We start from the raw sequence: 15,225 nt of genomic DNA on the forward strand, positions 1-15,225 counted from the left end.
TTTCTAAAACAATAATGTGTTACAACAAAGGTTACGGGAGTGTTTACACTATAGAGGTGGGAGAAAGCTGAAAATTTTCTCAAGCGTTTTTAAAGCAAGCATTTAACCAGTCATATTGCTGGTTCTTTTTATCACCTGGAGTGCCCCATGCTCAGACCTCACCTCCGTGTCTACTTTCTAGTGATTTTACCCAGTCTTATAGTTTAAGTATCATCTATACCCTGACAGTTACCAACTCTATACCTCTCTCTCCCCTGCAATCCATACTTGTTTCTTCAAAAGCTTCTTAGCACCGTCAGTGGGCTTTTCACACTAAACTCCTCATTACTAGCACCATCTCTACTCCTAACCTTCTTCTTTTCCAGTCTTAATTTCCCAGTTGCTCAGACTAAACACCTTGGAGTCATTCTCAACTCCTCTTTTTCTCTCACATGCCACAAGTAATCCACCAACAAATCCTGTTATCCCCATCTTCATAGTGTGCACAAAATCTGCCCATTTAAAACTGTCCCAAAGATGTCACACTCCTCCAAGCCACCATCTTGTCTTACCTGGATTAATAATTTTGTCAGGTCTCCCTGCATCTGCCTTTGCCTCCCCCTGCAGTTTATTCTTAATGCAACAGCCAAAGTGATCCTAAAAAATAAAAATAAAAAAAATAAAAAAAAATTTTTAAAAAGTCAGTTTCTGTCACCTTTCCAAAAAATTTCCTAGTTCTTCAGAGTGAAATCGAAAGACCTTAATTTGACTTCAAAGCCCCTCTCCACGATTACTCCGCCGATTACTCCCTGGCTCATTCTACTGAGCTCCACTGGCCTGCTTGATCATTCTTAGACAAAGCAAGCACCGAACAGCCTCAGGATCTTTGCACTCACTGTTCCTTTTGTCTGACAAGCTTTTCATGTGCCTGGTACCCTCCCTCACTTCCTTCAGGTCTTCTCAGATGTCACTTACCAGTGAGGTCATCCTCGACACCATCTGATAGGTACAGATGTGTATGTGTATCTCTCTGTGTGTGTACATATAAATACGTATATACGATTTAAATTATCTGTGGTTTGCTTGTTTGTTGCCTATCTCCCTTCACTAGAGTGTAGGCACCAACAGGGCAGGTAGTTTGTATCAGCAGTCCTTAGAACAAGGGTAGCTCGCCGCTCGCAGTAGGCAATTAATAATATTTGTTGAATGAATGAATGAAATGTTTATCACTGAGTGACAGACTAGTTATAGATCATAATTTCCAAACTATTAAATCCAGGTCACTAAGACTTGATTTCAATCAACGTCTTTCTATGTGTGGGAAGGAAGAAATTGACTTTTGTGGTTCCTGGACATAGCATTTTTCACAGAGTGAAAAAAAGACGTTCTCTTTTCAATCCTTTAAAAAAAATCTTTTAATTTCATGAAGCGGAAGGTCTTTATAACAAAGAGAGAGCAGCTTTCAGGCCTAGGGCCTTGATCAGGCAGTGATATCAAAGCTCAAATTTAATTACACTATTTAGTATTTAGTATTTGTGTCTGCAGATCCTTTATATAGGGGAGAAGTCCCCCAGAAGTATTTTTGCCTTGAAAAATTATTGCTCTTCATAAAACTGAGATTAAAAAAAAAAAAAAATTAAGAAAATAGAATAAGTAGGTCAAAACTATGGCAGAAAAAAAATAGTGAAGCGGTATATGAGTGAATTTGGGAAAGTTTGGGAAACACGGATCCTGATGGTGTGTTTGGATTTGCATCTGAAGTGACGAGGCTATTTTCAGTGTGATCTTAGGACTTGACTGGACCATGTCAAAACCATGACATCTACTGAAAAGTAGAAAAACTGCACTTACGTAAATGTAGTCAAACCTTTTTCTTTGTCGTGAGATTTGCCGCTAATTCCATTGAATTAGTGAGGTCTTGGTTGTGATTTGAAAAGTATCCTGTAAGAACCGACCGTGCCTTGGTCATTTGTTTCTGTAATTTAATCCGAGAAGGGATTTTAATAGTGTCTAGAGAGGTATTATCATCTGAGTGAGAGCCAGAGGACAAAAGTAGGATTCCTTAAGAAAATCAACCGAGAGACATGCGATAAACGCCTTAAAAGCTTTCTGTCCACATTAAAGCCATACAGAAGGGCTTGAGTCACCTTTCTCTGTGACGGAAGTGTCATTTGTGAGGTACCTTCAAGTATACGTCTGTGATACAAATGAACTTTTCCTCAGCCTTTCCCTATAGGTTCCCCCTAATACCCCATCATCTGCTTGGGAAGCCTGTGTAGGGCCACTGGGTAAGTCCCACTCTCTCTAGGAAAGAATATTTATCATGTACCCATGAACCAGTGACAGCCTTTCTGCTATGTCTGGAAGCTTCTAAAACTTTGAGTTTCTCTTTATTCATTTTACATATATAAGAAGTATGGGGAACCTCTGTAGGTATGATGTATCAGGAGATACTGTGTATGTGGTTTGAAAGCTACCTGAAGGAAGGTGATAAAACCCCTTAGGGCAGAGTTTATAAAGTGCAGTCTGAGAAGCACCTACCCCAGCATAACCTGGGTGCTGGTTAATGATTCAGATCCCTGGTGTCACCCCAGTCCCACTGATCTGCATCTTGGTGGTTCAGGTCCGGCATTTCCAACCAGGTCTCTAAGTATTAGGCCCACCAAATTTGAGGACCACTGCTTTGTTGGCTATGGGTCTTAAACTGATGGCGGGTGACGGAGGAAAAGTACAGGTCCATGAAAAGAACAAAAGAAGGAGTATTTCAGTAGCCTGCTCAGAGCCACCTGCATAAGGATTCTCTGATCATGGTCCTTGTGGCCTATGAAATTCCCAGGAATTGCGCTTGTTTGTAGAACAGCTTCATTGATTGTAGAACTTAGGTATGAAATGCTTAGCTAAAGAGTAGATATAACATGTAAACATACCTGACTGGTCATATGAAGATGGACAAAGTCGTGGTATCCAGATGTGTCCTATGAATTTTAAATGGGACAAAAGAAACAAGGGTATAGAACTCTCTATTATACAATTTATCCACACCCCCAAGTTCAAAGCTGAAAACTGAAATCAAGTGACTGTTAGTGATGAAACTGGCTAATCCATAGTATATAGTATAAATTCTGAGTATAAACAGTAACAGTTGTTTATTCAACAAATATTTTTGAGTATCAAAGTATTCAAAAATAAGTTATATGTGATCAGCTTATATATACAAGTTAGACATAATCTCTGCATTCATAGAGATGAACCATAGACTGAATTTTTGTGCGCTCCCTCCAAATTCACGTGTTGAAACCCAGGCCCCAGTGTGGTGGTATTGGTAAGTGGGGCCTTTGAGAGGTGATTAGGTCATGAGGGTGGAGCCCTCATGATGGGGTTAGTGCTCTTATAAAAGAGGCCCAAAAGAGCTCCCTTACTTTGGCCATGTGAGAACCCAGCAAGGAGATGACCATGTATGAACTAAGAAGTGAGTCCTCATCACACACTGAGTCTGCCAGCACCTTGATCTTGGATTCCCCAGTCTCCAGAACTATGTGAAATAAATTTCTGTTGTTTATAAACTACCCCCAATCTATGGTATTTTGTTATAGCAGCCTGACTGGACTAAGAAAGGATTCTAATCAGATGTTCACAAAATCATACAGGTATGATTTACAACTGCAATTGGTGCAATAAAGCGAAAATAGAAAGAGCTTGCATGAACAATGTGAGCTCGCCACAGGAGGAGTTTGATGTATTTGTGGTGGGAGGAGGGGCAGGTGGTCAGGAAAGACTCCCCTCCCCCACTCCCAGCACCTCTCCAGGAAGAGAAGTTTAAGCTGACAGATAAAGGATGAAAACACAATAATCACTTAATTTCTCCTAGTAAGAAAAGTCAACTAAATGGACTTAATTATTCCAAAAAGTAGACTTACTTTTTTTTTTTTAAGGAACTTAATTTTTGCATAAACCAACCTAGAAATTTTGACACTTGATGGCCTTCAGATGAAGGCCAAATGTGAAATGTTCATGGAACATCTAACATCTGTCCATTCACTGTGCTAGGCTATGGAGGGTCAGAGGTAAATATGACATGGTACTTACCCCTGAAACTTGTGATCTGGTGGCAAGAAGTATGCTCACTAGTGGAAACATTGCTGGTAGCAGGACAGGTGGAGGTGAGTGGTCAGAGGCTGTAGTGATCACCTACATCTGGGGATATTAACAAGATAGGATAAAACATGGATGCTCCAGAAAATGTAATTTTCCCAGGACTGAAACGGAGAAGCCTGTTAGTTGTGGTCAGGGGTAGGTGCCGCTTGTTCAAGACAGTAGGTAGAAAAGACAGGGGTGTGGCTAGAGTTGACATTGGCCTTTATTTGGGCAAACAAATTTCTATCAGAAATGAATGGGATCATAATATTCCCGTTGTCATCTGAAAGATGGTACTTTAAACATTAATTATAGTAACTATATTCTTTTCCAAAAGTGGAATTAGTGTTTTATGTTACTTATAACCTAATAGTTTTAAAAAGAATTCTGGACATTGAGTATCTGTGGAAAAATTTAAAAATCAGGTCACGTAAACTGTACCCTCAAGGTAGCATTGGATTGGCAGAAATCCTCACATAGGATTACATTTTAATAGAGACTGTTGTCACTTAGCAATGGAAGTCTTAACTATGTGTAGAAAATGTGGAAAATGCTACCTTTTGATGGTTTTAAAGATCTCTTGGCCTCTGTAATAGTCAAGTCATCAAGAGAGCCATAAACATCACAATTATTTTTAAAGCGTTTATCTAAAACTACTAAAAATATTCAGGTTACAACTTCTACTAATGTCAATGAATTGCAATCTATTTTTCAAGAATTTGTCTTTAAAGGTTGGGTTCTGTGAAGGAGCTTAGGGAAAACATCCCGCCTCCAAGATCACTGTCTATTTTACCATCTTAGTGTTTGTAAGATGTTTACCAGGTCAAGATCATTCCATGTAGAATATGTGCATTTATAAAATGCAGGGGTTTTTATGGAGGAAAATGGGTGAAAATTGGGGGGTTGAATATAAGATTAAGGGTTTTCTGTGTTCAGATGGTTTTTTAAAAAAGTAAAATTGTATTATCTAATTTATATGCTAAAAGAACTAACTCTTTGTTTATATCTCAATTCCAAAATGGAACTTTGGATGGTGGTAAAATGATGAATTTGGTATTCTTTTCATTGCAATATAATCCCTGTGATTTGACCTAAATATATAGGTCAGGAAAGTAACAATAACATGTTGTCTGTATCCAAAAGGATAAGGGTGCTCGCTGTCCCGGATAGAAAGGCCATTTATTCTCTCATAAACATTTCCTAACCATGAATATGGAACAGCCTCTTTCGGAAGCCTGTTCCCATTTGTAATCACCTCTGTGATTATAGCCATAAGCTTATCTAAACTCTATCTCTTGGTACATGTAAAACAAACTTTTCCCCATTTTATCCTCCTTAGATGGAAAAGAGCTGATTATCGATTTTCTTAAAATAACCACCGTGCACTCGAAGACTATTATTACCTTGACCGCTTTTGCTTTGGTCTGATCCCAATCCCATCTACTTGATTTTTTCTTCAGTGTTCTCTCCCAGCCCTTTTATTACTCCCGTTGCTGCCCTGATATCCCATTCCAGTTTCTTTTCATGCACCTTAAATCGTTAAAACACGCAACCAGTCACAGCCTTATTCTCTGTCACCAGGGCCTCCTTGGGATTGCTAAACAGAAAGTAGAGAGCGTTGTCCGACCCTATGCACCGCACCCGGGAACTGAAGTCATCTCTTGAGTTGCCAAGTTTGGGTCAGTTTCAGTGGCTAAGGAAGTTCAGTCTTAAAAGCCTGGAGAAGTTGGGAGGGGTGGAGTTACCGCTGTCTTATGCCAATTAGGTACTTTCAGAAGCAAAGACAGGATTGCTGGCTGGAAGTCATGCCCGAAGGCCCTTTCCTTAAGCCGGAGCCAAAGGACCTTGGCTCCGCCCACACTGTTGAGACACCAGCCTGGTTTAAAGCAATATGGAATCACCGGGAAGGGACAAGTATATGCCATCTGTCTAAGTATTATGAATGATACAGTGTAAGAAGTGATCTCTGCCTTCAGTAAACTTGCATTGAGAGAAGGAGAAAATCACAATGGCGGTATCAGGTACAAGACAACGTATATTATGCATGCGTAAATGTCAATAATTATTCTGAGCCCTGAGGAACTGGAGCTGGGAGGACTTGGAGGAAGCTGTCAGCTTCATCAGGAGGTCAAATCTGAGTGAAGCTAGGGAGGCCAGGTAGGGATGGAGTCAGCAGGAGGTGAGGTGGGTGTCCGTCCGACAGGGGGATGGGAAGACTGGAGCAAAGTGCTCGTCTTCAGGAACGATGACATGAACATTTGGAAGAAGTGGGGCCTCAACCAGAAAGTCAAAGCATTTGGCAGAACAGAGAAAGAGAACCACTAGGTAAAAGCGATATCTTGTTTGGGAGTGTGCAGGGGAGAAGCTAGACCCCATGCTCACTGCTTTCTGTGGTTTCTGGCAAAAATAGCAGTGCATCTGCATCTTCGTCCATTTTCTCTAGGGTCAGTGTATGGGCACACACGTGCAATGTCACAGAGGCTGTCTCCTTCGTGCCTGAAAGTTCATAACAGGCAAAGATACGTGACGAAGCTCTTTCTGGGGACTGAAAAGGAGAAAGGAATTGGAGGGAATATAGATTTTTTTATTGTCTTCGGAAAACATTCATTTTATTTTATTTATTTTTGTTATATATTTATTATCTTTTTAATTAATTTATTTTTATGGTGACATTGGTTAACGAAATCCAATAAGTTTCAGCTGTACACTTTAACAGTAAACTTGCTGGCATATATATATTTACACTGCACGTTCACCTCCCACAGTTAGATTTCTTTCTGTCACCACATATTTGACCCCTTTGATCCCATCTACCACCTCCCTCCCCACTTCTCTACCCTCTGGTAACCACTAGTCCATTGTCTATGTCCATGAGTCTATGTTTGTTTGTCCTGCTTGTTTGTTGCTTTTAGGTTTATATCCCACATAGAAGTGATGTCATGTGATTTTCAACTTTTTCTGTCTGGCTTATTTCGCCCAGCATGATTATCTCGGGGTCCATCCATGTTGTTGCAAATGGCAGTATTTCATCTCTTCTTATGCCTGAGTAATATTCCATTGTCCATATGTACCACAGCTTCTTTATCCAGTCATCTATCACAGGAAACTTTGGTTGCTTCCATGTCCTGGCCACTGAATAATGCTGCTATGAACATCGGTACACAAATATCTTTTTGGATGTGGGTTTTCAAGTCTTCGGGGTAAATACCCAGTAGAGGGATTGCTGGATCATGTGATAGATCAATTCTTAGTTTTTTGAAGAGAAAAACATTCATTTTAATGATTTAAAAGATAGACCGAAAAAATGATAGGTAAAACTGAGGCAGTCGTAACAAAAATGAACACAATACAGTGGGAATATAGAGCTTAATAAAATCTGCCTGTGGGCCCAAAAGTCAGACGTGTGGTCTGGTTTGAGATGGGCTTACCTGAGGTACGCAAGGTCCTCTGAGGCATGGCCAGCCTTCCTTTTCTCCCTTGTGCACATTTTCAGCCCTTGTGCTTGATATTGCTGATTATTAAAGTAATCTATGCTAGCATTGAAGACTTTAATACTTGTTTCATGTTATGGGCCAAATCTGAGAAGGCACAAAAACAAAGATACATCGTGTGAGAGATCTTATTCTGGATGATGTTTTTCTTATTCGAGCTGGTTATAATCAATATTATTTGCACAGCAAGTTTTCCTAGTGTTAAAAACAAACTTACTACATGGTTGAAGATTTTACTAATAAAAGAAATTCCAAAATGATTCCCTTTCAACCAGTTCTCTTATTCTTGTAAATTTGAACTCTGAATTAAATGCAACCATTGCTTTGGGGGCCCATATTTGCCATCTGGACTTCTAAGCATCTTCTTTCCCAGAAATGATCATTGATTTTGATGGGCATTTAGAAGTTAATGTGAAAAACTATTTCAATATGGTTTTCAAGGGTTAGTATTTATTTCTAGGATGATACATTAGCAAATAGTTATTTCTGGTGGGAAGCTGCCTCCTCACATAATTGTTTATGAGTCTCTGTTCAGCTATTTTGAGCTCTGGGCTACAGCGGGTAGTACTTTTGAGCTTCAGAGCATGATACTTTCAAACACACTGTTCTGGGCTTCAGAGCAAAAACTGATTCAGTAAGATCTACACCCTGATGGAGTTGCTGGTGGTTTGGGAAGACACTCTGTCAAAGTCTGCCTTTGTATTTCCTGTGAAGAAAGAGTTTGAGGAAATAAATAGAATAACATTTCAGATGAAATGAAGTTCTTTAACGTTTAGTTGGAGTACAGGATGGAGCAAGAGGATGGGAAGTGTTTGATAATCACAGTGCTAATGTGTCAGTGAGCGTTTCAGAGCCCCACGCCCTGCGCCTGTGCCACCGCCAGCTCAGAGCCTGGGGACCCACGTGGAGGCCCGGATGGTGCTGGCCCAGGCAGGGTGGAGCGGCACCTCTAGAGCCCAGGGCCCTTATGACAAGAAATGAACCGGTATGACCCTCGTTCCAGTCATGCAGGCCTCCACTTCTCTGTGATGGGCCGACTGGCTGGCAGAGTGCCAGACCGAAAAACGGGCACCTACCCTAGAAAAGAGAAGAAAGGAGCCACCTCGGGCTCCTGGCCCCCTGTTAAAACATCATGTTGCTCAAAACTAAACTGAAAACATCGATCACATTTGCTTAACACCCCTCCCTCCCTACCTCTCTTGCTGGTATGAACTGATTAAAACTCAAACGAGCGTGGCCACCCATCAGGGACGTTCAGTCTACTGATATGAATGAAAAATAAATAAATAAATAAATGTCTTTCACGTTTTACCCCCAAACCCACCTTTGGGCAGAGTTGTAAGTATCACCTGTTCTCCTAAATTTTTGGCAGTATGAACTACTCGACAGGCAGATGGAATGTCACTGACATGAATTAGTTGCAACATAAAATGTTAACTGCTGTTTTTAGAAGGTTGAAGAAATAGTTGCTACTGCAGCACTGTTCATGCCCCTAAAATACTGTTCTGTTTTCACCCTTATTTGACGCCTCCATACTTTGTTCCCCTCCTGTTCCATGGTATTTTTATAACACAGGCAACAACTTTTTTTTTTTTTTTAGGATTCAAGATTTTGAAATGTGCCTGTTACTAATTTTACAACTTTTATATAAAATCGCTTAGATGTACACATTCCTACTTAACTAGTTAATAGTATTTGGTGGCTCGCAGAGAATGAATTCAAGAAACTAACATCTACAAGGCGTAGGGCTGTTCGTAGCCGTGCCTTCGTGATGGCAAAGCATCAAGGTTCAGAGGGGCCTTGAGTAGGGAATGTTTTAAATAATTTATCATCGAGAAGAAAGCAATTCATCTCTTTCACTGGCAGCTCTATTTTTTTTTTTTTTAAATAAAAGGAATCTATGTCTTTCCTTGGGCATGTTAATTTTCAAATAAAGCAAAGACAAAATGAACACCCTACCTTAAAAATCTAACTATTTTTTAAAATCTAAAAATCTACTGAAGTTTGACCTTGGTAATTGAGGTTTTGTGATCATTTGGATGTGAAAGTTGTGCTTTGTACCATCAGTTAAAACTATTCCCTAAGCTGTTAATATAAAACAGACCAGAGCCTTAAAAAAAAAAATCTTTTAAATGTTCACTGTTAGATATTTTTGGTTAAAAAGAGTAACCCCTTTGTCAAAGCATTTTTTTCAAAAGTTAAATATATAATACTCATGCAGGTATAGAACGAACATGTATCAAAGATTTATGCAACTCGTTAATGAGGGAGCCAGCAGGATGTTAAAGCTGGTTTGGAGGAGAACTGAAAGAATGAGCTGGAAAGGCATTCAGGAAAGTGCGTCGGGATAAGATGCCAGGGTTAGGTATAAACTGATGAGCGGTCCAACAAGACAGTAAAACAGGATGGAAATCCTCTGCATCTCTAGTGGGCAGGAGTCTTTAAATTACCATTAACTTTCAAACTCTGGGCCTTCAGTCAGTGGTAAAGAACCCATCCAACCCAGATCCAGCCCCTCTGGGTAATGAGATCATCCTTGTGTGAGCTGTTCATACCCCACTCTGATGTTGCAAGAACACGCTTCTCTCCCTTACCTCCTTTACAAGTTTTGGATAATTTTTCTTAACATCTGATTATTAAAGTGAGCTTCCACTTATATGAGGTACCCAAGTAGTCAAATTCAGGGAGACACAGTAGAATGGTGCTTGCCAGAGGCTGGGGAAAAGAGGCAATGGGGAGTTATTGGTTAATGGGTATAGAGTTTCAGTTTTGCAAGACGAAAAATGTTCTGTGGATGGACGATGGTGTCGGTAGCATAACAAGGTGAATGCACTTAGGGCCACCAAGCCGTACACTTAAAATTGGTTACAACGGTAAATTTTATGCTGTGTTTATTTTACCACGGTTACACATTTTTAAAAAGTGAGCTGACACGTAGGTACATGAAGAAACATTCATTCTTCATCCTCTTGAGATAACCAATTTAATAACCCTACATTTGTGTTTACTCACATTTCCTTGTCCATAAAAACATAAGCAGACTTTTCAAAAATAGGATTATTAAAATTCTTTACTCTGTGACATTTGTTCCTTTCTGTTAACGATACATCATGGACAGGCCTCTGGGTGGTAGATATTGATCTAATCTACCCTCTTTAATACTAGCTCCATAGACCGTACATACTGTAATTTATTTAACTATTGCTCTACTGATGGAAATTCAGTTTGTTTCCATGTTTAGGGGGAGGTTTGCTTGCTTGCTTGCTTGCTTGCTTGCTTGCTTGCTTGCTTGCTTGCTTGCTTGCTTGCTTGCTTGCTTGCTTGCTTGCTTGCTTGCTTGCTTGCTTGCTTGCTTGCTTGCTTGCTTGCTTGCTTGCTTGCTTGCTTGCTTGCTTGCTTGCTTGCTTGCTTGCTTGCTTGCTTGCTTTCTTTCTTTCTTTCTTTCTTTCTTTCCTTTCTTTCTTTCTCTTCTCTCTCTCTCTCTCTCTCTCTCTCTCTGTTATAATAAAGTTGTTTTGCTATAGAAGAGTGATGCTGCAGGCTGGGATCTGAGTAGTGATGGCGAGAAGGTGGAGGAGGGAATGAATGATCAAAGACACGTTTTGTGGAGAAAATGGAGAAAATGGATTCGATTTAGGGGCCAATCGAAAATTTCGGTGTAAGAATGACAGAATGAACAGTGCTACCATTCTATTAAAAGAGAGGATAGAAGAAGAATAGCAGAAGGTTATAGAGGGGATGACAGAGAAGCTGAAAGGATAGGGTGGTGGTTTTTTTTTAAATGCCAGATTTGAGATGCTGTCTGTGCCTACGGGACAGCTAAAAGGTGGGGTCTAAACCTCGAGAAAGGCATCACAGATAGAGACATTGATCCTTTGCACAAAGTCATAGTTGAAACTGAGAATGGGTGAGATCTGTTCCCAGGGGGCTGCAGATCGTAGGAGAAGGAGATGGTGGGGGCCTGGCTGAGGAGACTGAGAAGTTGTGGTCAGAGGAGCAGGAGGAGGAGGAACGGGCAAGGAAAGCCTAGAGCAGCAAAGAGGGAAGAGTCTGAAATTGTGTCACAGCCAGTCCGTTCTTAGGAAATATAATAATGCTAAATATCTTAGGCATCGGCAGCATGGACTTTCCTTCTCACTGCTTATATATGCCTTTCATGACCCTGCCTCTGTGAGTCTTTCTTCAAATGCTGGTTTTCCTGTGTATAAAAGACCAGAAACAATACAATTTGGTAAGCCATATGGGCTACTGCTTTGAATTTAAGGACTAGACCAAATTAAATTGCAAAGGGGCAGAGTATAATGGCATTTGACTTCTCCCAACAGTAGTTACAAAGTCTTTTTTTTTTTTTCTGGCTACATTAGGTTCAGATAAACTAGGACTTTATTAATAAAGGAGAGCGTGTGTCAATTTTGCAAAAACCACGTAAACTAAAAAGCCTTCACCTAAGGAAGCAGCAAATACAAGAAATTTATAAAACACTTAGTTTTGAAGCTGTGTCCACAATCTGTATTAGCCTAAAATTACCCCATTGCCACCAGATCTTTTTATAAGGATCCGTACATTTTAAAACATACTGTAGGTGAATGGAGGAAAGAATAAAGGGAATTACTAGTAGCCCAAACACATTAATTTGTCACTTCTCATGGCTGTGAGAAATACCCAAGATTGGAAGAGCAAGTGGGTCATCAGAACTGCCGATGTCATGAAGGGTTGAAATCTGGGGGAACTCGCCAAGTTTGAGGCTGGAGTCAACTTAATTCAAAAATTGTGTTCCCAGTATTACCTTAGATACCGTGGTTGAAGGTTCCCGAAGAAGAATCTAAAGAAGTGAAGACAAGGACTCTTACCCATAAAGCACTTTGTCAGTGTGTGGGAAAATAAGATATGTACATAGGAGAATATTGGAGAAAAGTCTCTCAGGTGTTCTGTGACCCCCCAGGACTGTGGTTGTTGCTGTTGAAAGAATTTGCAGTCTCAGGGAGGTTAGTCTGTTCTTGCATTCGTTCCCTCAACCTGCAGGACCCATGCGTAAGGAAGAAGCAGGTGTGAGAACAGTGGGGGTGCTGGCAGGTTAGAGGAGGCAGCAGGTGGCGAATGAGCTGTTTTCCAGGTAATGTGATCACAGTAGTATTTATAGGGTGGTCATTTTCAGGCGTGATGGACTCAGGCCATCATCTTGGGTTACTTGATTGTAAATTGTAAAGAACGAGGTCATAGCTTTGGAGTGTGGATCTAAACGAAGACTGACGAATCCACAGTGGAAGCTAGTTTATAGATTCTGTGTCACCTTGAATATCTTCAATAGAATTAGTTAAGACCGCTTACTGAGGGCGGGGGAGTAGTTGCCTCAGTCAGAATCTTACTGTAATCAATACTGGTTCATCTAGGTGCATTAACGAGTCATGGGAACTAATCAGAAGAAACTTGAAAGAGTTTTAGTAGGTCTTTAGCCAAGCAACTTAGTAATTGAACTCACCTCCTCTCAGCCCCCACTGAGGGCTGATTCCAGCCGCTTGCGGGAATAATCAAGAAGAATCCTCCTGGCTCCTTTGCCTAAGATCCTTGACTGTCTAGGAGCCACCCAACGCCGGGGATCGAGAGTTTCCAGCTTTAGCTGCTGCTTCCCAGCCCTTTGGCAGTAAAAATCCTTACGCTCAGGGGCTACATTAGGCTTCATTTTTGGACAAGTGGCTGTGCCCTCCTCTGGCCTTGTCAGAGAACAGGCCCAAGCCCCAGGCATCCCAGGACCATCTTCTCTGAACCATCTCCATCATCCAAAGCCGCACAGTTCAGAAAGAAGCACCAAAATACAGACACAACAAAAGCATCCTCTTTTGCATGCACTGAGGTCCTGAACGACAATTTTATCTTGGACAAGTTCCCTTTTCTTTCCTCTTTTGCTCTGTTCATTTTTGTCTCTGTCTCTCTATAATATATAAATAATTGGCTTATCCTATTTACTGCACAAAGAGAAAATTAAACATCTGAATTTTTCATAGCTACGGGGAGAGTATTTCCAGAGTGTGAAAAAATAGACATTGGACATTTCGGCTACTGCTTTTGGTATAGTGGGAATTTATTACTCAGTTCAGTAACAATGTTGGCCCAAACCAAGCAGTTATGTAGGCAAGCAATGGCTACCTTTCCTAAATAGCACTGCCAGCGACCGCCTTGTTCATATTTGAGACAGCCTGAACCATGGGTAGCTTTCCATCAAAGACTATTTGATTATCTCTGCATCTTAGACATACCACAAAAGTCATTGAGACCTGGCCAGTGGATTTTACTTGTATGAGATATTGCATAGCTCCCAAGGGAAGGGAAACAAAAGGGGAGGGAGGCAAGAGAGAAATCAGAGCCCAACAATAAATAGCTCTTTGTGCCAGTCCCCTCCCCTAACCACTGAGATCACAGAGTAAGTTAACAGCATGCAGTGGAAGGCAGCTGCTGCCCAGCAGCTTGGCAGATGATGACCAGATGTGAACTTGTCTTTCTACAGTGTGTGGCTGTGACCTGGCGCAAGGTGGCTTCTTCATAAAGAACGGGGAGTATCTTTGCACCCTGGACTACCAGCGGATGTATGGGACACGCTGCCACGGATGTGGGGAGTTCGTGGAAGGAGAGGTGGTGACTGCCCTGGGCAAGACCTACCACCCCAACTGCTTTGCTTGTACTATCTGCAAGTAAGTGAGGGCTTCCCAACGGAGAAATGCTGGCTTCTGCTGTCAAAGCTTGGGATGTACACCTTTAGTCTTGAGTTGTACTTAGTCTTAAACTATTCTTTTCTTATGTGTCCTTAGTTTTCTTTATCTTTCTACTGTATTATCAGCCTTAGTCAAAAAGTAATTTATGATGTCCTCCATTCAATAAGATGACTGATGTTAAGTGGTCTGAAAGCAAGTCTGAGAGCAGCTCTAGATGCGAAACCTTTTGAGCAATGAAACATTGGGAGGAAAGGGCGTGACTGCTTCACAAGATAAAGCTTATTTGGAGGTGAACAAGGAGTGGGAAGCTGTGCATTTATTGCTGTGCTTTGAGTGCTACACATTATAGAACTTAAATTGGGATTGATTCCTGTAATGAGGAGATTCACCAGCTTTTATTGATCAGTTTAATCAGCCAATCCCATGGCTGTTGGAATGACAGTGATTGTTCTAGGCTCCATGGTGTTCTGCCTTTCTAAAAGCTGCAGTTCAGAGAAGGTGTTTTGTTTTCTTTTTCAGCATTTCATGTTTCTGGGCCAGAGAGGTATAAACTCGAGAAGGGTACATTTAATTTAATGTAATTAATTAACAAGGCGATACTGATAGATGAATCATAATATGGAGGAAATATTCATAATGTAATTATTTTAATAATTGTTATAGTGATTAGCCCATTTGTCAATACATTTTTTAAAATCATAATTTAACATTTTGCATTAACAAGATGAAAATTTTCTCATATTTAATCAAAACCAGAGTTTCTGACCTGTCCTGTTTCGGGTTGATTCAAAGCTCTGGGCTGGTGTTCAGGAGACCTAAGGTCCTGCTCTATCCCATGCTGACTTGAGACTTACAAAATTAACTTTTCCAAGGCGGTTGTCTCGTCTGTAAAATGAGAGGCTGCGGACTAGATA

At 40.7% G+C, this 15,225-nt stretch overlaps 1 protein-coding gene across 8 annotated transcripts in view; it reads left to right on the top strand.

The window, feature by feature from the left end:
- The window catches only part of ABLIM1 (actin binding LIM protein 1), a 256,869-nt gene that overhangs the window by 127,954 nt on the left and 113,690 nt on the right, over positions 1-15,225 (top strand). For all 8 annotated transcript variants that reach the window (XM_015596345.2, XM_006920840.3, XM_015596347.2 and 5 more), the window contains one exon: positions 14,107-14,290. In XM_015596345.2, coding sequence (XP_015451831.1) covers positions 14,107-14,290 — 184 coding nt within the window. The remainder of the gene's footprint in view (positions 1-14,106; positions 14,291-15,225) is intronic.

The sequence above is a fragment of the Pteropus alecto genome, unplaced genomic scaffold (genome assembly GCF_000325575.1).
Source record: "Pteropus alecto unplaced genomic scaffold, ASM32557v1 scaffold177, whole genome shotgun sequence".
Taxonomy (NCBI): domain Eukaryota; kingdom Metazoa; phylum Chordata; class Mammalia; order Chiroptera; family Pteropodidae; genus Pteropus; species Pteropus alecto.